General features: G+C 46.5%; 1 protein-coding gene across 1 annotated transcript in view; it reads right to left on the reverse strand.

Annotated features, from left to right (window-relative positions):
• The window catches only part of Itga9 (integrin subunit alpha 9), a 246,687-nt gene that overhangs the window by 167,640 nt on the left and 55,869 nt on the right, over positions 1–23,178 (reverse strand). Inside the window, exons 8-13 of the mRNA XM_028767293.1 lie at positions 22,198–22,266; positions 17,578–17,715; positions 14,660–14,765; positions 13,548–13,642; positions 6,265–6,355; positions 5,513–5,558 (exon numbers count right to left, since the gene is read on the reverse strand). Of these exons, the coding sequence (XP_028623126.1) occupies positions 5,513–5,558; positions 6,265–6,355; positions 13,548–13,642; positions 14,660–14,765; positions 17,578–17,715; positions 22,198–22,266 (545 nt within the window). The remainder of the gene's footprint in view (positions 1–5,512; positions 5,559–6,264; positions 6,356–13,547; positions 13,643–14,659; positions 14,766–17,577; positions 17,716–22,197; positions 22,267–23,178) is intronic.

Genomic DNA, 23,178 nt, shown 5'->3' on the forward strand with positions numbered 1-23,178 from the left:
TAGCGCTCTCTCTCTCTCTCTCTCTCTCTCTCTCTCTCTCTGTGTGTGTGTGTGTGTGTGTGTGTGTGTGTGTGTGTGTGTGCACTAGTGTCTCTTTCTAAACCTGACCCACATGTCTGAAGCCCATCTCTGGGCGGGGAAGGACAGAGACAAAGTTTCCAAAGCTTGAGAGAGAGAGAGAGAGAGAGAGAGAGAGAGCGCTAGGGTCCTTTCTACAATAACACCACTCTGGCAACCCCTGACCTGCCAGGCTATGGAAAAGAAGATGAAAGGCCAGAGTCCATCCCCTTGTCTTCTGGTCAGAAAGAAGGCAGGGCCCCTTCCTAGAGAGCTCAGCCGAGCATGGTGGTATGAGCAGGAGACAGAAGGAGCAGTCCAGACAGACTGACTGTAGAGAGAATATCCTGTGTATGGCATGGATGTATCACCTGCCAATTAAAAAGCCTATGGCCTATGGCTTAGGCAGGAAATAGAAGGTGGGACATCTGGAAGGCAGAAAGGATTCTGGGAAAGAGCAGGGCATGGGAAGACGTGAGGAGATGAACAGAGGGTACCTGAGCACAGGTAACCAGGCAGGTGATAAAATGCAGATTAAAATGAATGGGTTATCTTGTTGTAATTCTAGTCAAAGAAGAGCCTAGATATATGGACAAGGCATTCGTAAATATATTTTAAGTCTGAGTCTTATTTCTGAGAGCATGGGGCTGGGAGAAAGAACCAGCTGTAACGTCAACAAACCACCTCACAAAGCTTGCAAAGCAGGGTCCTTTGAAAGGGTGGGCAAAGTCATCCTGGGCCCATCTCCTACCAACATCTGTTACATCAGGTCTCTCGGCTTTTTTTTTTTTTTTCCACTTCAAGTGTTGTTTTTGGCTGAGGAGAACAATCTTTCATAAGCCTCTCTGGTCACTTCCTTTGCTCTTTGGTGGCATAGCACCAGGCTCCTATCACCAGAATACAGGACCAGCCCCCATGAGCAAACTTCCTGAGGGCAGAGCTGCTCACGCTACTAGGGTGGACCCCATCTGCCACTCACCAACCCTGAGATAACAGAGGCATCCAGGGGGCACCCGAGGACAGAGCCTGGAGTGCTTTTAAGACTTGAAAGAAGCAGGCAGCTAGAATGCTGTTCAGAGGCAGAGAGGTCAGATCTTCACATTGTACTTCCAGGTAAATAATAAGAGTGGCTCGGGTACAGTTTTCACAGGGTGGTGTTCTACTTCTCCTGGCAGGGAAGGGACAAGTGAAGGCTAGTTATGAAACCAGCCCTGGGCTTTCCTCTGTCCAAGGAGCTCATCTGTGTCCACACAGATAAAGATGTTCGGTCAGGTTCTCTCTTAGCCACAGCGCAGAGCTTCCCCAAATCCCAAATGCATCCCTCGGTGCCTGCAACTACAGCGAACACAGAAGCTATCTGCAGGCATGCACATGCCTCTTTGCCTGCCTCACCCCAAATCAGAAGGAACTCCAAGTCTGACTTCTCCGAAACACTGTCCCTGAACCATCTGTGGGTCCGTGCACTCCTCTGCAGCCCAGCTTCAGGAGCAGCAGCCAAGACCCACTCTTCCCCAGTCACCCCCGTCTCCTTCCCCCTAACCACAGTGGTGTGGCCCCTGCCACGCAATACCCAAAAGCTGCATCAGCCAATACAATTGCCGACCTTCGGCATCACCTCTGCCAGGACATACCCACCTGGCCCTCTTGGCTGAATGCGACACCAGCGTTGCCCCTGAACACATCGCCCTGCTTTGTTATCCTACTGGCCCTGATCACCATCTGGAATTTTTTTTTTTTAAAGACTGTCCTAATTTGCTTTCCCTGTTGCTGCGATAAACACCATGACCAACAGGAACAGGAGGAGAAAGGGGTTTATTTTGACTTACAATTTATGGTCCATTATCAAGGAAAGCTAAAGCAGGAGCTTGAACCAGAAACCATCAAGGGTCACCACCTATCAACTTCTCCCTCTGACTTGCTCAACTAAACTTTCACATTCAGACCAGGCCCACCTGCCTTAGGAATGACACCGCCCACAGTGGGCCAGGCCCTCCTACGTCAATTAGCAATCAAGAAAATGTCTCACAGGCCAATCAGATGGAACCAATTCTTCCACTGAGGCTCTCTCTTCCCCGGTGTGTCAAGCTGACAACCAAGTTCACCACCGCAAAGCTCCTAGTTCTTCACCGCAAAGCTCCTAGTTCTTCACCCATAAAGTAGGTTAATAGCAGTACACACACCATGGAGTTGCTTACAGGATTAGTGGTCAATTCATCCTGTGAGTCCAAGACACGAGTAGAACTCAGAAGCATTGAGTTTAATGAAAGAACTCAGAAATTACAATGCATATGGTCTAACTCCACTTATATGGAATCCAAGAACAGGCAAAAGTGACCTGTGGTGACAGAAACCACAATAGATGCCTGTTGGGAGAAAGATGCATTTAGAACATAGGAAGGCTGGTAGATGAAGCACTCGTCACGTCACGTAAGTCACGTGAGACTGATTCTCAGGGGACTTGAGACTGATTCTCAGAACCCACATAAAGGTAGAAGGACAGACTCCAACGTTGTCCTAATGTGCGCCTCTCCAAGACAATAACAACGAGAAATAACTTTTAACAGCATAAGGAAATGTGCAGGGTGGCAGAATGTACTTTGCCTTGATGGTGGTGTAGCTTGCATGGGTATGCACACCAGTCAAAAGTCATTGAGACGCATGCTCGAACCGGTACATTTTGCTGTATACAAATTATAATCCAAGAAAGAAAGAAAACACACAATGAATGTAGTCATGCACTGCATGACGGTGAAGACAGACCACACGTATGATGGCATCATATAGTAGGGTCATAGCTGCTTTAGCTTGTTGTAAGTACATACGGTTAGACTCAGTCATGATGAAATCACATACTGAAGCACCCCTCTGAATGCATGCTTGTGACTAAGCACAGGACTGTCAATAAAATCTTTACGTAGTGCCTGGTGCATGGGAGGTGCTCATCAAGGTGACCTGTGTCATCATCTATTTGTATGTGGCTCACTGGCTAGAATCAAAGACCCAGGACCAGGTCTGCCATGGTTGGTCTCTGTCCAGTCCCTAGCATCCCACATGCACAGTTTCGTGTCAACAGAGCCGTGTATGTAAGCAGAGAGAGTGGGGCATGGACTTCTGTGATGGTGGCATCTCCATCCTCCTCTGAAGCTCACTTGGGCTCATTGTTGGGCTCCTCACTACCTCACCCATGTGCAGTCTTCCTGGACTCACATGGTTCCACCTCACCAGACTCGACCTCCTGCTCCATGCTGGAGTCTGGGGTCTCTTGTCCACAGTGACTTCACTTCACTTAACATTTGTACCCACGGAGCAGAGAGATGAACAGAAACTCCATTGTGTTTGGAGCTCACAGGGGAAGAAAGATGAGGTCCTAGCACTGAGAGGGGGCGTGAGCTTCATCTCTCACCCTTACTCAGAAGCTATCTCACTCCTTGTAAAGGAAAACTTAGTTTTTCCCAACGGGGTCTCTGTGAGTATGTAAACCACACGTGAGGGCAGGCCTCATGCCCACAGTAGATGACAACACAAAATCAACTCGATAGGATTTCCAGAGGCTTGGTTTTTTTTTTTGTTTTGTTTTGGTTTGGTTTTGGTTTTGGGGTTGTGGTTTTTGTTTGTTTGTTTGTTTGTTTTTGTCTCTTTGAGCTCTTTTTCTTTTTAATTTTTCACTTATCTATTATGGTTTCCGATTTTTTGAGTTTTCTTTTTTCTTAAATATTGGGTATGTTTTCTTTTTGTTTATTTTGTTTTGTTTTAATTTCTCTGTTTTCTAAGGAGAGGAAGAGAAAGAAGGCCTGGGTTGGATGGATGGGGAGGCTCCTTCTCTGGAAGGAGATGAGAGAGCAGAAACAGTGTATAAAAGAGAATTTATTTTCAATTAAAAACTGATAAAGCTTAAGGGACAACCAACGCCTTTAGTCCAGCACTTGGGAGGCAGAGGCTGTGGATCTCTGTGAGTTTGAGGCCAGCCTGCTCTACAGAGTGAGTTCCAGAACAGCCAGGTTTGAACAGAGAAAGCTTGACTTGAAAAAACAAAGGCAAATATGTGCTTGGGGTATCAAGATAGCCAACTGCACCGAAAGAAACCAGGGCACATGTCTTCTCTAAGAGGGACCCTGAGAATCACAAGGAGCTGTCAGGTCACTGTGAGGGGAGTACAAACCTCACAGGCTCCCTCACCACAGCCCTCCACTGTGACCTTGCCCAAGAGGAAAGCTCCATGCCAGAGAATAGGGAGGAAAAGAGTGGAAACTGAGTCATGAGAGTGATAATTTAAGGAACCAGGGAGGTTTGACTTTAGCATCTGGGGAATACATTGTTATCTCCGATACTGTAGGGCTTCTATGTAGATGATACAAAACCAGGAAGCAGAATGTTAGAAAGTCAAATTCAACCATATCCACATAAGACCAGCTCTTCTTTATGCCTGGCTCTGTCTCACAGTTACACGTTACCAACGCACAGCTTTTGAGAAATATTCCTGTTATTGTCTTTGGCAGAGGAAAATCCTGGAACAGAGGGGTCAAAGGGCTTGCCCAAGAAGCTCCTCCTAGAAGGGCAGAAGCAGGGCTTGAACCCATGCCACCTGCAACCGTGCCACACCCAGATTCAAGGTTATTCTGGCTGGCACTTTGACAATTCAAAGTTTAGAGCTGTCTAGCGGTCAGCTGGTTCTTTCCTATGGGGTACGTCATTCAAGAGGAGAGAGTGTCCCTCCAGGGAGGCTTGGAGAAGGCGAAGCTAAATTCAAAGCATCTGTAGTGGAGGGCTATACAGGCTCTGGACCCCTTCCAGCTGGAAGACCATAGCAGTTTATTTTAGAACATTCTGCCATCGGGTTATTAACAAAACTGTTGGCTCCCACTCCAAAGTAAAATTCTGCTTCCTCTGACTCACACGGGCCGAAATACATAAGATGGTACATGGGTAGACACTGTGCTCTGTGGGCTTTTAGCAAGTCCTGGGCCCAGGCACATGTCCCTCACCTCTGCTGTGCTAGTGAACAGACAGGAGGCTCCTGGTCCCTGCGGTTGAGGACTAACTGAGTGATGATCCTGGTTATAAAGATAAAAACCTAGGCTAGACAGGGTTTTCCAGAGCTTTGAGTGTCTGGTGCTTATAGGAAACAAGAATGTTTATATAGTATCTCGACAAAGGGGGATGTTCATGAGCAACAGCAAACAAGCCTTGGATTAGGGTTTGGGCCACCCCAAACCTTGTCAAGATGTCCCAGAAAAGTCTCAGCTCCCTATAAGCTAGTCAAGGCCCACACTATGGTAAAGAATATGACAGAGAGAACAAAAGGAGCATTCCTGTGTGTGCAGAACCTTCAGCCTTGAAGGAGTAGGACAAAAGAAAGAGCCAACTGATAGGATCTGTCCCAGGCCTCCCCAGCAAAACTCCAGCTGTTGTTACTCATGAAGAACATGGCCCCTCGAGCAAGAGCCAGACATCTCACCTGAGGAGAACCACGCTGTCGGACAGGAAGGCTCCGATGGTGACATCTGAGAACAAGAATTCACAGACTCAGAACCTTGTGGAAACTAGCCCCAGCTGCCCTTTGGCACGGCGCCACAGTGACAGAGGCCCAGCCTTGTGGTCAGGGAGCCTTCCTACTGCTGCTGTCTGGCTGTGTAATGACTTTGTAAGAATTACAGCCACATTGTCTTAAGTGGCAGCCAACCACATGTTGGTACGGAGGCCTGGAAATGGAGCTGGATGTGTAAAATGCATCGCAGATTTTGAAGACCTAATTTTTAAAAATTAACTCATTAATAACTTTTATATTAGCTATACATTAGAATGATAAATGTTGGCTACATTGGACTACACGTCATGAAGATTAACTTCCTCTTGTTTGTGAATATTTTTCTGTAGTTACTAGCATAAACTATTATATATAAATATATCACCAAGCAATGATTAGCTTTAATCATTAAGCAACAGCAGATATTATTTTATTGGAATATATAGTTTACTGTGATCTGTGTTTGGTGGATAACTTTCTAGTGACTTGAAAGCAGATCTTTTGCCAAGAACTTGGGTTTTCTTAGCAAGACTTTGTACAGATGCATTTCTTATCGTGGCCAAAGCCTTTAAAAGTCAGCTACCATGCATAAGTGAGAACGGCCGTTAACTAAACCGAAAGGCTATCTTATCTCACACACCTATCTTCATTCATCCGGCATGGTTTTGAGAAAGACAGCTTACCAGGATAGCCATTACCATCCATATCAATGCCCCCTGATATGGACTGTCCAAACATCCGCAGGGTCGGGTTTATCTTCTTCCCAGACAGCTTCTGAAACAGACAATAGAAACAGGGAGTCACAGGAGGGCAGTTAGGACCTGAGACTGTTGGAACCCAGCTTCCTCAGCGCACTCGGTCTGAAGTAGTCACTAAAAGAGAAACCATGGGTAGAATGTGGCAGAGTGTCTGTGGTAGGTTCCTGAAGATCATACATTCCTTACTCTTGCTTGCCTCGGCCAGACATCCTCATCAAAAAATTTGCCTGGGTGTGGTGTCAACAAAATGTCTACTAACACTTGATTTTAAAGACATTTTTTTACATTTATTTATTTGTGTACATGGCTGCAGTACACATGTGGAGGGCAGAAGATGATCTGAAAGAACTGGTTCTCTTCTTCACTGTGCGGGTCCCGGGAATTAACTGTAGGTTATCAGGCTTGGCAGCAAATGTCTGTAACTACTGGACCATCTTACTGGCTCATGTATGGTTTTGACATGTTCAAGACAAATAAAGGCTGGGTTTATTTTCTCTCTCTCTCTGTGTGTGTGTGTGTGTGTGTGTGTGTGTGTGTGTGTCTGTGTCTCTGTCTGTGTGTGGAGGTTAGGAGACAATCTTGTGTAGATCCTCAGGTGCTATTTACCATTTTTGATTTTGTTTTTTTGTTTGCTTTTTTGTTTTTTTTTTAAAGGCAGGGTCTCTCAATATTTAGTCCAACTGACCAACATGCCCAGTGATCCTACTGACCCTGGGTTGCAAGGCAGTCAGGTACTTCATTGACTGAACCATCTCCCTCGCCGTTTACGTCTCCTTTGCTTTAACCCAAGCACAGCTGCTTGAGATGCTGGGAGCATCCGTCCCTCCTATCTGTTATTTATGTATTAACTACTGCATTTGCCTCCCCTAAGATGGACAGGTCACTAATGTATCCAGTTGGAAAGACAGACATCCATGTGGTGACTCCCCCTGCCCCCTTGCCAGTGAACCAGGAGGTCTACGGACTCCTGAGCTTCATAGAAATTACAGAGAAGTTTGACCTGGTAAATCTATAACTGCATGGTGCTGAGCCTCCTGGAAAGTACAGGGAGGGAGTCAGCCATTTCTTCTGAAAGGCATTCTTCAACCCACGTGTTACATTCTTAACTCTGCTACCATGTCACATTTTATACACTTCATCATGACACATGGCCTAATCAGGAATATTTGTTGGGCCTGGGGCACCTGGTAAAGCACTTGGCTTGCAAGCACAAGAACCTGCTCTGGCTCCAGCATCAACATAAAAAGCCAGATATGGTGGAATGAACTTAACAATCCCAGTGCCTCGAGCCAGGGACAGGGGTGTCCCCCTCTTTAATCAGGGGACTCCGGGTTGTGGACAGTGTAGATGAGAATGTGGCCTGGCATTGTCCTCTAGCTTCATACACACATGTATACACACACACACACACACACACACACACACACACACACACACATTTTAATAAAGAATGCAGGGCTGGAGTGGTCGCCCAATAGTTAGAGCACAGTGCTCTCCCGGAGGCTCTGAGTTTGGTTTCCAGCCCCGACATATGGAGGCAACTGCCTGCTGATTCCAGTTCTGTTGGATCCAGCACCCTCTTCTGCCTCCTCAGTGACTGTGCTTGTTGAACAGGCCCCCACACAGACATACACAAACACACATAGTTACAAATAAAAGGATACTTTTAACAAAAGAATACTTGTCATGCCACTAGCCCGCCTCCCACCAAAGCCATCCAGTCACATGCCCGCAGTAAGGTTCCTTTTAAAGACACCAAATTTCTTGAGCCATAAAGTCTCATTTTCTGAGATCTGATCAATTCTGCCCTTTCTTCTGTCCACCATGTCCTAGTTAGCTCTTTGTCTCCATGATAAGACAAAAATAGAAACAAAGACAAACAAAGATAAAAACATTGAACAAAAGCAGCCCAGGGAGGAAAGGGTTTACTTCCGTTTACAGATTATAATCCATCACAGAGAGAAGTCAAGGCAGGGGCTTGAAGCAGAAATCATTGAGGATCACCGCTTATCAGCTTTCTCTTTAGCTTGCTCCACTAGCTTTGTTATACAGACCAGGCCCATCTACTAGGGATGGCACCGCCCACAGTGGGCTGGCCCCTCCTACATTACCTAGCAACTTAGAAAATGACACATGGATGTGCCTATGGGTCAATCTAAAGGAGGCAATTCTTCAGCTGAGTTTCTCTCTTCCCTGGTGATTGTAGATTTGTGTCAAGTTGATACCTGAAGCAAACTATCGTGTAGTGAAGCCCAAAACAGAAAACCATGTTCACAGACATCCAGGGGGCTCACGCTGCCTTCCTTTCTCTATGCTTTTACTGAGTCATACTGTGGGGAAGCCCTGGTGGGGCTGGGGGCGTGTCCACAGGCTCTGCTGGAGAGATAGGATATCCCCTGCCCTCAGCAGCTGATAACTACAAGGAAGTGTCCCAGAGATGATCTAAGAAGGAGGCTTGCCATCTTCTGTTAAGGCATCCGACAGGAAATGTGTGAGCATCAAAGGACAGCTCAGAGCCCTGTAGGCAGTACTGCAGAAACACTGCTTGTTAACAGGCTCAGCCACACATCCCACATGGCTCTGTCTAAACAAATGTGTGTGTATCTGAGTTAAAACCCACACTTTGAAGCTACACATCTCTGCTCTGGAGGCCAAGAACATTGGAAGCAGCTTGCTGTGGGTTCTCGTTTCTTGGGTATGCTGTGGCTGGGACTGGGGGGGGGTGGTCCATTTGGGGGTGTGGCAATGCAGGCTTAAGTTATCCGCTGACATCTGCAGGCCATTATGCTATAAGGCCAGGAAGATAAGTCTGCATGGTGCTAATAACTGTAAATGGAAACCAGGAACTGTGGGAAACCTCCGGTTGACCAGGTTTATATGCAGCGTCTGTTAGGGCAAGGGAAAGATCACAGGGGCCGCCACGATATGCCTGGGGGCTCTCGGATTGAGAAAGGCATCTAAGGATCTTAAAATCAACACTTTTCATGGTAACCTCGAGGAGGCAAGGAGGCGGCACAAGTTAGAGAGGAACGTGGGAGGAGTCCAGGCTCTGATCTCACCGTTTCTTCAGCAGAAATAATACTAGGGGCCAAAGAAAAGCGATCTCATTGCCTAGATTCACTTCTGATTTCTTCCTCCAGTTCTTAAACACAATGCCCTCTCTGTCCAGGATCCAGGCCCGGAAGAACCTGTCATTAAAGGATTGTTTTCCCCTTTTAAATCATTGGCCTTATCATATACATATTAGCAAGCTTAGAAAAGTATAATCATGGTTGTTTCTCTCTTGTGAGTTCTCTCTCCACCCTCTTTATTTAAAGAGCTCCAAACCGCTTCTCTCTGTGAAGGCTAAGCAAGCCAGGGTGCGTGCTGACAAAGGCGCTGTTTCCAGCTGCCAATCGTGGCTTCCCACTAGACGCTCCACACTAACCACAAATGTGCACTGCAGCTTTCTGCAAGGATTCCACCCAGCAACCAAACAAAACACTGGAGAGCCACGCCAGGGGGGAAGCAGGGGCTCCTGCAGGTGGCCTCTCTGTGTGATTAGCTTCCAAGGTCCAGGCACAAGCTTCCAGAAGGATGTGTGGAGAATGACCCTCCCCCTTCACCCCCAACTTGAGGATGGGCTCTTTAGATGACATCATGGGGACAGAGAACCCCTGATCCAAACCATGCAGGTCACACTCTGTGTTTCCAGCTTCTAATGAAGCTGACTGAATCACCTATAGTTTGTTGTTTCCATGGTTACTTATATCTAACGACAAAAGAGCAGTCTGTGTGAATGGATACCCCAGGAAGTGTGTGTACTTCGAAGCAACACAAGTCTCCTTATCTGTAGGTTTCCCCATGGAACTTCCTTGGGCGGGCCTTTTTCTAAAAAGCAGTAGAGGAAGGTGGCTACTCAAGGCAAATTCAATACCCTCCACGGGGCTCATCAGAAAGCCAATGGCTAATAAGTTTATCCAGCTCACTCAGTTGTTACAAGGATTCAGGATGGAGAAATGAGAGGCTCTCTGGCAATAGCTCCTCCACCTCTCTGGGAATCTCCCTAAGGATCGTTCTTTTAGTTGAGTTCAAGCACTGACTAAGCAGGTGTAGGCAGAGAGAAAGAGCCTGGCCTAGTGGTTAGCAAGGCCTCACCATCTAACTCAGATTTGCTGCAAGGACTGTCATACATGTGGGTACTGTGCCTCCAGGGCTGGGGAGATGGTCTATGGGCAAGACACTTACTGCAGAACATGAGGACCCAAGTTGAAATACTCAGTGGCCACACAGAAAGCCAGGCATATCACATGAGCCTGGATAGGGACCCAGACAGGAAGATTGCTGGGCCTTGAAAGGCACCAGCCTAGCTGTAGTGTCTCCAGGGAAGGAAGGGGAGAGTGATAGACCAAGGGTATCTCACACCCTCCTCCAACCCGTGTATATCACACATGTGTATATATTCCAAACACGTAATACTACATAAACACACGTGTGTACACACACACATTCACACATGTATACACACATAAATAAATAAATAAATAAATAAATAAATAAATAAATAAATGTGAAAGAGTTTGCAGCTCCATTTATACATGCCTCCTAAAATACAAACTTTGGCTCACAAAGCCCAGTGGGCAGAGCAAGTTCAAGATGACCCCTGCCTGGTGCCACTCTGCATGGATTGGGCTAGCCAAGGGCACATGGGAGAGCTGACCCTGGTAGTGTGAGTGTGGGTAAGCCTGCCCCAAGGGCATGAGAACTGGCCCTGCCCGTTGCGGGCTGTGGCATTGGGTGAGCCAGCCTGAGGGGCATGAGTGCAGGAGAGCTGACTCTGGTGCTGTTGATGTGGGACAGATGACAGGGTTGAGAGACTCTGACATCACCTAAGCCCAGATTCAGGGCTTTGAGTTAGTCCACCCCAACATCTACCCCATCTATGAACTGCTGAAGATCCAACACCGCAGGATCTCCATGACACAGGACAACAACAGAATATCCAAGAGGAATCCTGGTGAGGATCTGTACTGATCTGTAGCAGAAGCCAGAGGCCTGAACCAGACCAACGACTTACTGCAACGGACATTTGCAAGTCAAGTTGTGCGGACAAACGGTATCCTGCAGACCGCATGTGACACACTGCAGCGTCGACAACAGAACTTTTTTCCTGTTTTGACGGGAAGGTTGCAAGAGCAGAGGGTAGAAACACAGGGATGGGGAGATGAGTAGGATGGGGGTGAAGATCTTAAATTAAAAACTAAAACAAATAAATAAATAAAATTTAAAAACTACAAACCTCGGGCTGGAAAGATAGTTCAACCATAAAGATACAAATCTATAGGTATAGGTGTGAACGGGAAGTACTCAACGCACAAGTCCAATTACAAATATTTGCTGACTAAGAAGGGTTTTTTTTTGTGTGTGTTTGTTTGTTTTGAGTTTACTGATGAGGATTTTATAGCCCAGGCTGGCCTCAAACTTGCTGAGGATAACCTTAAACTTCTGATCTTCCTGCTTCTGCCTCCTGAGCGCTGGGATTTCAGACATGTGACACCATGCATGGTTCGTGGGGTGCTGAGCGTGGAACCTGGGACCTTGTACATGCTTAGCTAGCACTCCACCAACTGGCTGCAGAGTTCTTATCGCGTGTTCTTTTCTGTCACTGACCCACTGGGAGAAAGACACAAGCTGCTCTATACACACCGCACATATCCTGACCCTGTTTCTGTTGAGAGCCTGACTTCCTTTTTTCCCATGGGGCCCGGCTTGATACCATCAGCAAGATTGAGCACTATGCTAACAAGGCAAAAATAGAGAACTCGCCACTTCCATGTCCCCAAGTCCGGGATGTGAAACTGGGGCTTTGATTAGCTCTGGTTTAGATGCCAAGTTTGACAATAGCCCGTGACAACTTTCAGGCCCTCTGTGCATCCCTGTGTCCCTAGATTATATCTTAAAATATGTTCCTTAGAGGCCTGGGAATGTGGTTCAGGAGGTAGAATGCTTGCCCAGCATAGACAAAGCTTTGGGTTCTATTATTAGCATGTTGTAAAACAGAATTTTGTGGCACACACTGTAATCCTAGCACTTTGTGGGTGAAAGCAGGAGAATCAGAAATTAAAGGACACCCTCAATTACCTTGTAAGTTTGAGACCAGCCTGGGATGCACACAACACTGTCCAAAACCAGTTAAATATTAAAAACAAATTAGATTCCACTGGCTTAGTACACAGGTGGTTTGACAAAGACGTCAACCATAGAGGAAGCTGCACCTCTCTTTTTAACTAAGAAGTTGTGGGATTAGCAAGAAGTTCAGCAGGCAAAGGCCACTTCCCACCAAGCTTCCCTGCCCTGAGTTCAATCCCTGGAACTCACATGGTGGAAGAAAACCATCTCCCACAAGCTGTCCCCTGACCTCCACATGCATGAGAGTGTACTTATATCAGAGAGAGAGAGAGAGAGAGAGAGAGAGAGAGAGAGAGAGAGAGAGAGAAATGTAAAAATAAACAGCTCTAATTCAGATGAGAACTTCATTGTAGGGGCTGGAGAGATAGATCAGCAGTTAGGCGTTGCGGAGGACCAAGGTCTGGTTCACAGCACCTGCATCTTCTTACAACCATGGGTAACTCCAGTTCCAGAGAATTCAGCACTCTCTTCCGACCTCACCATCTTCTGACCTCTGAAGGCATTGCACTCATGTATGTGTGTGAATGTGTGTGTGTATACACACACAATTAAAAATGACAAAATTTTTGAAGAAAGCAGTTAAGATATTCTTTTATGTATGTGGGATATATTCTTGAATTGGGTAAATTGGGGAGTATAGAACAATTTTTCTGGATTTAATAAATAGTATCAATTATCAATTAACTGCTTGTTCCTTTCACTAGTGAAAAATATGAAAGGAAGCCCAAATCCACATTCCCATAGCATGATGCACAGTGAAGAATCAATCTCTCTCTCTCTCTCTCTCTCTCTCTCTCTCTCTCTCTCTCTCTCTCTCACACACACACACACACACACACACACATACATGTACATGTGCACACACAGCACACACATATGCACACACTCACCCATGTTCAGACACACACATACACATGAGCACATATGCATACATGCACACATGTCACATACACTCACTTGCACACATGTATGTATATACAGCACACACGTGTGCACACACATACACACACAGAGTCATCATGGTCCCTCCCACCACTCACCATTGAGTACTGGGGGACAATCCCATTGGCATCACCATGATAGATATAGACTGCACCAGCAAAGTCATCCTCCTTAGGTGCACCGACAGCCACATCTGAGGGGGAGACAGCTGTTAGAGACGCCATGGCAGGCTTTCTCAATTCCAGTCATCATGTCTGAATTCCATCTCTTCACAACCTCTCCACTAATCATTACTCAAACGTTAAATCGGGCAGATGGTCTCCTAACATTTAAAAGGTGGAAATTTACAAAGGCTGACGAGAGTTTACTCCCAGGAGAAGTGTCTCTCTTCATCTTCTGAGGGAAGGACACTGACGCAATCCATAAAAGAATCACAAATGAAGAGGACCGTCCTAATCTTTGTCTGTCAGAATTCTACAGACACTGGTTAGTGCCCAGAATCTTCCTTCCTTTCTACCCTTGGTTTCTAATAAGTCATATATCTGCTCCTCTGACACCAAGGGTGGGGGGTATGTATTCGGATGAAACCGAAGTGATAGCCTTCTCACACAATGAAGTCATCTGTGCTCAATGCTGTGAAGGACTGAAGGGCATCTGGCCTAAGCAAGCCACATCCCTACCCTGCAGTAGTGGCTCCTAATGTCTGTACACTGTACACAGTGAGGGGAAGAGATACTAAAACAACCAGAAAGAGAAGCCAAAAGGCTGTGGAGGGGACCATTATCCTAGAAGAAATGGACACTGGATACATATACCACCCATTCTTCTGAAACACAACGTACTCAACCAGGCTGATAGTATCAGGGAAGATAATATCTAATTCTCTCTGTGTATTCACTTCCCCAACAACATGACCGAGCATCCCAGATGCAGAGTCAATGTTTTGTGATGGGAAAAAGCCTATGGACCTGTCCCAGGCCACTGCAAGCACATATCACAGAGGGGGAGATGATGACAATGGATTACACAATAGGGGGATTCTGGTGGCCAGTCTATCTCTAAGAGTTGCCCTTTCTCCCTATGGGAGTTGCTGTACCTTCGGGTGTAGACTGGAAAATCCAGGAGCCAGTCACAAACAAGGGACAAAATTAGAGCGTGATAAGCTGCTGCACCTGGAGGGACTCCATGCCCAGAGAGAGGCCCTACTCACCTGGGAACCCATCATCATCAAGGTCACCCAGGCTGGCGATGCTCTCCCCAAAGTGTGCGTTGTAGGCAGCATCTCCGGTCAGGGTCATATGTTCCTCAAGGGCTCCCTGGGAAACAGGATGGAGTGGGGAAGGAGGAGGGGGACAAAAAAAAACACAATAAAAACTCAGAGCTCAGGACACTACCCTCTTAGGGTACAACCATGGACAGGAAACAGCTGGGCACGACCACAGGGACCCAAAGGCCTTTCACCTATACAACGAGAGTCTGGAATAGCCCAAGATACAGAATACTAGAAAGGTAATATCAGGTGGATTAGTAACTGATCCTGGTCAAATTCAGACAGGCAAGCCTACCCTCTCTTTGTCCCCACTGGGTCTTTCTTCTCAGCTCTCTTCATAGCCTAACTCTTCCCCCTCAAATCAGTTTTTGTTTTCTTTCAAGCAAGGTCTCACCAGGTAACTCTCACTAGTCTTTGTGTAGATCAGGCTGGCCTCGATCTCAGAGATCCTCCTGCCTCTGGCTTCTGAATGCTAGGATTAAAGGCGTGCGCCACAACATCTGATCCAACACTGTTTTAAAGTACAGCAGAGCAAGAAACTGACCTTTGTTCCCTTCCATAATTCCATACCTGACCTTTTAAGCCACCTCCCCTTTCCTGTGATTTTCTAAATCATAAGGCAGGGCGTCTCTGAAGGTCTCCTCTCCTCAGAGCAGATGAACTGACTGTGTTTGTCTAAAAGCAGGTGCACGTGATGGTTCAGGGCCAAGGTCCTGGGTCAAGTTCAGGAAGTGAGGAGACAGGCTCTGAGAGGAAAGGCCTCTGCAGCACACCAGTGTCCTGCCTCATGTCTTGTTGAAACTGGTATCTGATGTCTTTGCACTCTTTCGCCTCCCACCCCAGGATGTCAATTTGAGATTAAGAAGTCTCTTGCCTTTTCCTCAGGGATGGCCTTGAAAAAATCTATTTCCTCTCTCCAATTTCTGACTGGAGCTTTTGGTAGAGAGGTGAGGGGTGGAAACCCTAAACTCTGGTAGCCGAAGGAGTACACACCTTTCTACTTTCCTCTTTCTTGTGCCTTTTCCTATGAGTCCCCGAGGTTGCTTTGCATAGGACAGGCATTAGTAACCTTGTCAGAGGGTCATGTTTCTATACCCAGTACCTCTAAGGTAAAGGGTGTATCACATGTGTCTCAGCTTTGAGATTCCTGGGCAAACACTGAGAGGTGTCAACAGTGTATATGGCAGCAGAAGTCATTTGAGAATGTTCATGGTCCCCATGAAGCACTGACATAGAAATACCAGGATATTAAAACACCTGGCATCTTCAGGCTTAAGTATCATTAAACCTCCCCGGTGTGGAGGTGCTTTGGACCTACTGCCTCCCACAGTCTACCGCACCATGGTCTGTCTTTTGTTGTGACTACGTTTCTACACTATAAACAGAATTCACATCTTGAAAAGAATACATAAAGATGTGATGATTTGATTTATTGAATCAGTGAAACACAAAAATGGTTATCCCTTGGTGTCTGGGAGTACTGGTGTCAGGACCTCTAGTTTACCAAAACTTTAGATGTCCAGATTTCTTATATAAAACAGTGCATTGTTTGCACAGAACCTATGAATGCTCTCCCCTGTCCTTAAACGATGTCTAGATTACTTACAATGTCTGATACAATGCAAACAATATGCAAATTGGTTTTACATCGTTCAGGGAGTAGCAGCAAGGAAAGTCCAAGCATGCTCAGTTGGACACAATGGACTTTTTGTCTCTGTGTGTTCAATTTGTGGTTGGTTAAATCCAAGAGCCCTTGGACACAGATGGCCAACTATGTAACTCTTCCTGTTAGTGTGGTGGGGGAAATCCCAAGTCCTTCTGTGTCTATCTACCCATCCTGTTTAGAGCATATGACTTTGTAGAGAAGGAAATGGGGGATCAATCTCAAGCTACTTTCTCATCCTTTGCATAAAAGATTTGGCAAGGTTTAGATCTGACTCAGACCTACCTCCATCTTCGCTCCCCCATAGTGCCAGGGTTATGGATCACTAGAAACAAGACTCTGGTGCACAGTGTAGTCATGTGGGGCATGTGAGCTTGAACACTTGAATTCTGCTTTCTCATGGGCCCCCTGCCATTTCTGGTTGCTGCTCTGCCATCTCTCTCAAGACCCCATCCACCCTCCCTCCACCAGCTGCAGAGGGGCGAGAGGCATCTTTGCGTCAATCTCTCTCCTTTGTGGTTCTACAGAATAAGGGACATTGTGCTTACAGCCCTTGGCTAGTTTATTAGCTGGTACCCAGCATGAACTCCTTGCTGAACTAGGTAACGCTCCTACTACCTCACTGCTCAACCAGCATGTGCATCTGTTGGAAGCTCAGGCCCAGTCCACTTCACCTTTCCACTCAATTCCTACCGATTCCTCAGAATTCCACGAAGATATCCTACCTCCCCTATCCTCTCCAGAAAGATGCATAGAAACTCTCAGAGGTGGTGCAGCCTAGAGAAGATGAAGGCAGCTGGCTGAGGCTCAAATCCCGGCCTCATTACATTGTAGCTGTAAGGTTAGAGACAAGTGAGCTAACCTTTCTGAGCCTTGGTTTATTTCATCTGAAAAACCGAGAGCCTTACAACTGTGTGTACATCGCAGTGACATCACTTAGAGAAAGCAGGAAAATCTGAAACAACATCCAATAGTCATAAGCCTCTCCCTGGGTCCCACACTTTGAAGTGTCACACTGTATATAATTGTCCACTAGTGGATAATTAAGCTTTTCCATGTAGGATCCAGACCTTCATCTCTTCTAGGTAACATGGCCCAATGCACGCTTTCCCTCTGGTGGGGTCCATTGGGCGCGTGTCACATGACTGCACAGATGTTTCTTCCCCGACACCTTCATTGCCCACTTTTTACTCACGTGTCCTTGGTTGAGGTAGACGGTAACCTGCCCCTCATCCCTGATCTCAGAAAACATGGGGGCCCCCACGAGCAGGTCAGAGAGTCCGTCCATGTTCAGGTCGACTGCACACAAGGAGGAGCCGAAGTAAGAGCCCATCTGTAACCAAGTCGTCATGACAATGTATTCAGGGTCTGTCCTTACACACCAAGGCCCTTGCTTCATCAGCCCACTAGCTTAGGAACCTTGTCCCCAGCTCCTCAGAAGCTGTGTCAGCTGAGCAATGAGCACATACCCAGATCCTGAGGACCTCCCACACAATGGGAGACCAAAGCTAGCCGGCTTACAGGCCCCTTTCCTAGAGCCCTGAAAGGGACAGGTAAGTAGGCCAGTCCCCAGAGAATGAGATGCCATGTTTGTATATGTGCTCCAGATTCCAAACATTTGACAAAGCAAATCAAGTAGGAACGAGAAATCTTATAACACAAACAGGCAGGAAAATATGGCATGAGGCACATGTCCTCTCCAGCCTTCCATAGAGTAAGAGATGAGGCACAAACTGGCATGACAGAAGAATATGTAACTCAGGCTGTTTGACAGGTAGGGACACAGGGCCCATTTGTACCGGATCTTCTTGAATCAGAGTGTAATCAGTATCTGCTACTTTATTCGATGTTGTGTGTGCGTGCGTGTGCATGTTCATGTGTGTGCAGGTACATACAGCCGTCTCCACCTCCCCAGCCCCGAGGTAACAGGAGCATGGCACCACTCTTGTCTTTTCCACATGATTTCTGAGTGATCCAAGGATCACACTCTCCTTATACAAGACTCTATCAATTGAGCCGGCTCCCTGGCCCCAGTATCTGTCATTTTCTATCCAAAGTCTCAAATACAAAGATGAAAGATCCAGGCTTTTGTCTGGATAAAACAAGTAAGAACTAGCAGCTCAAGTGTGCTTACATGAGCTGAGTGGTGTCTGAGTCGAAACCATGTATCTAAATCATGACACTGAGTGCGGGAGACCACAGCAACCTGGAGCCCAGGGCCGACTGAGGTAGCAGCCCTACCCAGCTGTGGCTGACTACCATCGCTTTGACTCCCAGCACATCAGCTTTTCCAAGAGAAGATCTAAATGTTGGCTGAAAGTACCTGTTACACATGCTGAGAATGGGTTCCTTTCCTTTTTTTAGACTAATTGCTATGCGATTGGTGCCCCAGGGCTGTGATCCCAGCTACTGAGAAGGTTGAGGTAGGAGAACCAGAAGTACAAGGACTTAGCAAGACCCTCCCTCAGAAGTAAAACAGGGGCTGGAGAGATGGCTCAGTGGTTAAGAGCATATCTGACTCTTGCAGAGATCCCGAGTTCTGTTCCCTACACCCACATTGAGCAGCTCACAACCCCTCTACCTTCAGTTCCAGGGGCATGTGACATCACCAGCTCACAAGAGTACCTGCACTCATGTGCACACATCCACACACATGAACACATAGTGTAAAAATATAAAAATAAAAAAAATTAAAGTAATGATTACAAAAGAACTAAGGATATAGCACAGTGGTAAGAGAGTGTTGCCTGGCAAACGAGAGATCCTAAGCTAATATGCAGTTCTGTGATACATGTAAAGGAATCCTGTGCATGTCAAGCAGAAGCATGCAGCTGTGCCCACCCTAAAGGGCTGCGGGTTTGAAACCCCTTCTAACAAAAAGAAAAGAGAATATACTATTGTTTTTAAATAAATGCTTTCAAATGGAAAGACCTGGAATGTTCTCTTGCTTGTGAGACTTGTTGGCGGCCGACCTCAGGGAGTTTGAGAGAGGCAAGAGAGGCAGCCTACTTCCAGCAGTTAACACTGGCCCTGGAGGACTTGGGAAAGCTGCTTAGAAACCCAGGCAAGGCGAGAAGAGCAAAGCCAACAGCTGTTCTTTTGGGCTGAGCCCCAGGAGACGATTAGCTTAATCCCAGTGGGCTATTTAGCTTGGTGTCTTCATGGGTGTTCAATCAAAAATCCTTCAGCTTTTAAAATGCAGGGCAACTTTACGCACTGATGTAAGCCGATGACACTTTTGCATGTCAAGGACCCGTTCTGGAGCCAGAGTCACTTAACTGGAGATCCTCGTTGGCTTGGAGTGTGTCTGTAGTCACATCTGAACCACAGACTCAGTAATGGCTCTTGTGTTTATTGTTTGTAAGGTGTCAACCCGATGATTAGACCGCTTTTCTATTTTTTTGTGTTAGTTTTCTTTCTTCCCGAAAGGGAGCCAGGACACCAGACCAACTGAACTGAAATGGAGCCAGACAAAAGCAGAAGTACGGGTGGCTTTCTGATTTGGAACCTCCTGTTGTCTTTGTAGCCCTGAACCAAAGGGCAAAGCGAGAGGCAAAGGGGGTCATGTCCTCTTCCTACGAGACAATGAGGAACAGGGAGCTGAGAATCTCTTGTAGCAATAAGCAGAAGGTGTCTACAGAGTGGAAAGGTTTATGATGTAGGGGTAGCTCCAGAGCAGGGCAAAGGCTCTGCAGAGAAGAACTCTATAGAAGGGGGAAGGATGGTGCCCAGGAGATGGTCCAGGCAGTAAAGTACTTGCTATGCAGCATAAGGAGCTGAGTCTGAGCATCTATAATCCGGGGACTGAGGAAGCAGAGACAAGTGGGTCCCTGGAGCTCACAGGCCAGCCCGCCCAACTGAGGGCCTCTCTCAAAAATAAGGTAGAGAGTCACTGAAGAAGACATATGCATGCATATACATACATGTACACCAGCATGCATGCATGTGCATACATGTGTACATCCACATTAGGGAGACGGCTGTGGAGCTGGGGTAAAGTATCTTGGCCCTTCAGTCTCCTCTGCATAGAGGGACCTGACTCAGACTATCATAATGAGGCCATTCAAACAGACCTGTGTCCGCCCTAGAGCCCAATGCATTGGCTCCTCAGGCAGCTTAGACAAGGGTTCTCGAAGGCTACAGCGTTCACTTTCACGTCATTGCCCAAAGCTGAGTCACTGAAGCACAAGTGGTCAGGGAAGCCGCTCTCCAGACCTAATGATAATAGGACACTCAGCATACAGCACGGAGGCGGGTTCTCGTCCTGCAGCCACTCTGAAAGGATGCTCACACCGCCAAGTGTAGGCACATTATCCACAGTGGACCCCACAAGCCATTCATTATACGATCCTCACCCTTCCTTGGGTTTGGGGGGGGAGGCTCTTTTTTTTTTAATATAAATCACAAATAGTATGTAGCTATCTCTTCTCTAACCTTTAGGGTTGCTTAGAATGTTTATTTTGCAAATTTTTTCACGGTTACTTTCTGATGCTGATATTTTGGGGTTTGGAAATGTTAAAATAACACATACCGCCAGCACACTTCCGAGGGTGAAAAGCAAAGCTGAGTTTGTGGGTACATTTCAGGTTTGTGGGTGCATTTTCTTCATGCAAAGGTTATGATCACTATATACCGAGTATACATATTAAAGCTGTTACAATTGCAGCCATAAGAAACAATCACAACTATATGTAAGTGAGGGTTTTGGAACTCCAAATAACCATTCACTGTTGGAACGCCATGAAATGTTTCCAGGCTGCTGTGTAGAAAGAATAGCTCTGAGCAGGAATGAAGCAGGAACCAAAGGAAGCCGGCCAGGCAGGAACAATCATTGTTTCCCCTCGTCTCAGGGAAACTGTGGGCAAAGCCTCCTGGCATCTCCCTCCCACATTTCATGCACCCTCAGCTTTATCCCAGAGCCAACGAAAGCCTCCAACAGCCTCCATATAATCCCACAATCCTCCTGGCCTCAACTTCATCCTACTGAGCCCCTATCCTCAGCCACACCTTCCTGCTGATCTAAGCTACAAAAGCACAAGCAGGACAGGAAGCCCAGGAAAAAGGAAGTGAATGAATCACCAAGTTAATCTTTTGGGTTACAACTGAAAGTTTCAGGAAACAGGGAAGGAGATAGGCATGGCAGGGTGTCCCAGGTAGAAAACCTTTCTCCAAGACAGCCTTTGGAAATGCCTTTGTGGTTATTGTATACTCAATGTTCTAAGAAGACAAAGCCGTTCCCCAAGAAGTTTATATCTGAGGATGACAGGATAGAGTTACAAAATCAAACTAACAGATAAAATGTTAAACCCACCTCACAGTGTTTTAAGGAACTCTGTAATTTTGCACTGTACCGAGTTTACGACTAGCCCGTGGTGCGCACAGCCCAGAGGTTGTAGGTTGAACATCCCTGTACATAGAACTAAGGTGAGTTTTATTTGAATTTTCTTTATGTGACAGCTGTCCCCCTGGTATGACAATGATGTGAGGAGACAGCATCAGGCAGAGACAGGCGCAATGAGAAACATTCATCCACCTGCGCCCCTTGAAAGCGATTGCTTCTGTACCTCCCCTTGATGGTACGGATCTTCGTGGGTTGGAAATGTGCGTTCATGAGACAGCCAGAGGGAGAGAAAGCTGAGGGGCAGAGAGACAGCATGCCTCATTTGCATGCTAGCTCCTGGACAGTGACACCTTTTGTTTGTAGCTTAACCATGTAGAAACTCACCTGCTACATCTCCTCAGGCGAGCAGAAACCCTAGGTTATACACATCCTCAAGGGGAACTGACCCCCACATGAACGACATTAAGAACTCACCTTTTTCCCTGATGCCTGAAAGATCTTTATTAAGGTCCCTGATCTTCGGTCAGCTCTAAATATATAGACCTATAGAATAAAAAAAATCCTAGTCAGAATGAAAGCTCTGACTAAAGGTATTCATCACTGTCTTCCTGTTGTCTCCCACAGATGTTTACACATGGGTTAATGATAACACAGGTCCAGACAGAACTCTCAGCGACTTGCTAAAAAAGCGTCCCTCAATCCTGGATCGCAGAAAGGATCTCCACAGCTCCTGAACCACACAGTTTGTAGAAACCATGCACAATAAGGCCCAGAAGTCTCCCCAATTAGAACTAAGTGATTCAACCCTCAGGAGATAGACAAGCTTTCTCTTTAAGTTAACTCCTTCAGTCCTGGGAGCTAAGCTTTAATGGATGGCAGAACCTAAGACAAAAGGGTGAATTTAGCACTGGAGATAACCTCCCAAAGTGATTTCACATATGATTTAGAATTATGGAATCTGTATGAATAAACATGTGCTCAGTTTGAGGAAATAAGTAAGTAAACACTAAATAAATCCCTTTATTGTGGATATTTTTCAGAGCCCTTAGCACTATGAATTTTGCCTGCATGTGATATGTACATTACATGGATGCCTGCTGCCCAAACCCTGGAACTTGAGTTACAGAGAATTGCGAGCCACCAAGTGGGTGCTAGGAACCTTACTCTGGTTCTCTGCAAGAACAAGTGCTCTGAACCCCTGAACCATGTCTCCAGCCCCTTGGGTTATAACTCCTTCAAAAAGTATTCCTATTCTCTCTCTCTCTCTCTCTCTCTCTCTCTCTCTCTCTCTCTCTCTCTTTCTCTCTCTCTCTCTGTGTGTGTGTATGTGTGTCTCTGTCTCTCTCTCTCTGCGTGTGTGTCTGTGTGTGTGTCTGTGTGTCTCTCTGTCTGTCTCTCTATCTGATTCTCTCTCTCTCTCTCTCTCTCTCTCTCTCTCTCTCTCTCTCTCTCTCT

Source organism: Grammomys surdaster, unplaced genomic scaffold, assembly GCF_004785775.1.
Source record: "Grammomys surdaster isolate TR1022 unplaced genomic scaffold, NIH_TR_1.0 172, whole genome shotgun sequence".
NCBI classification, from domain to species: domain Eukaryota; kingdom Metazoa; phylum Chordata; class Mammalia; order Rodentia; family Muridae; genus Grammomys; species Grammomys surdaster.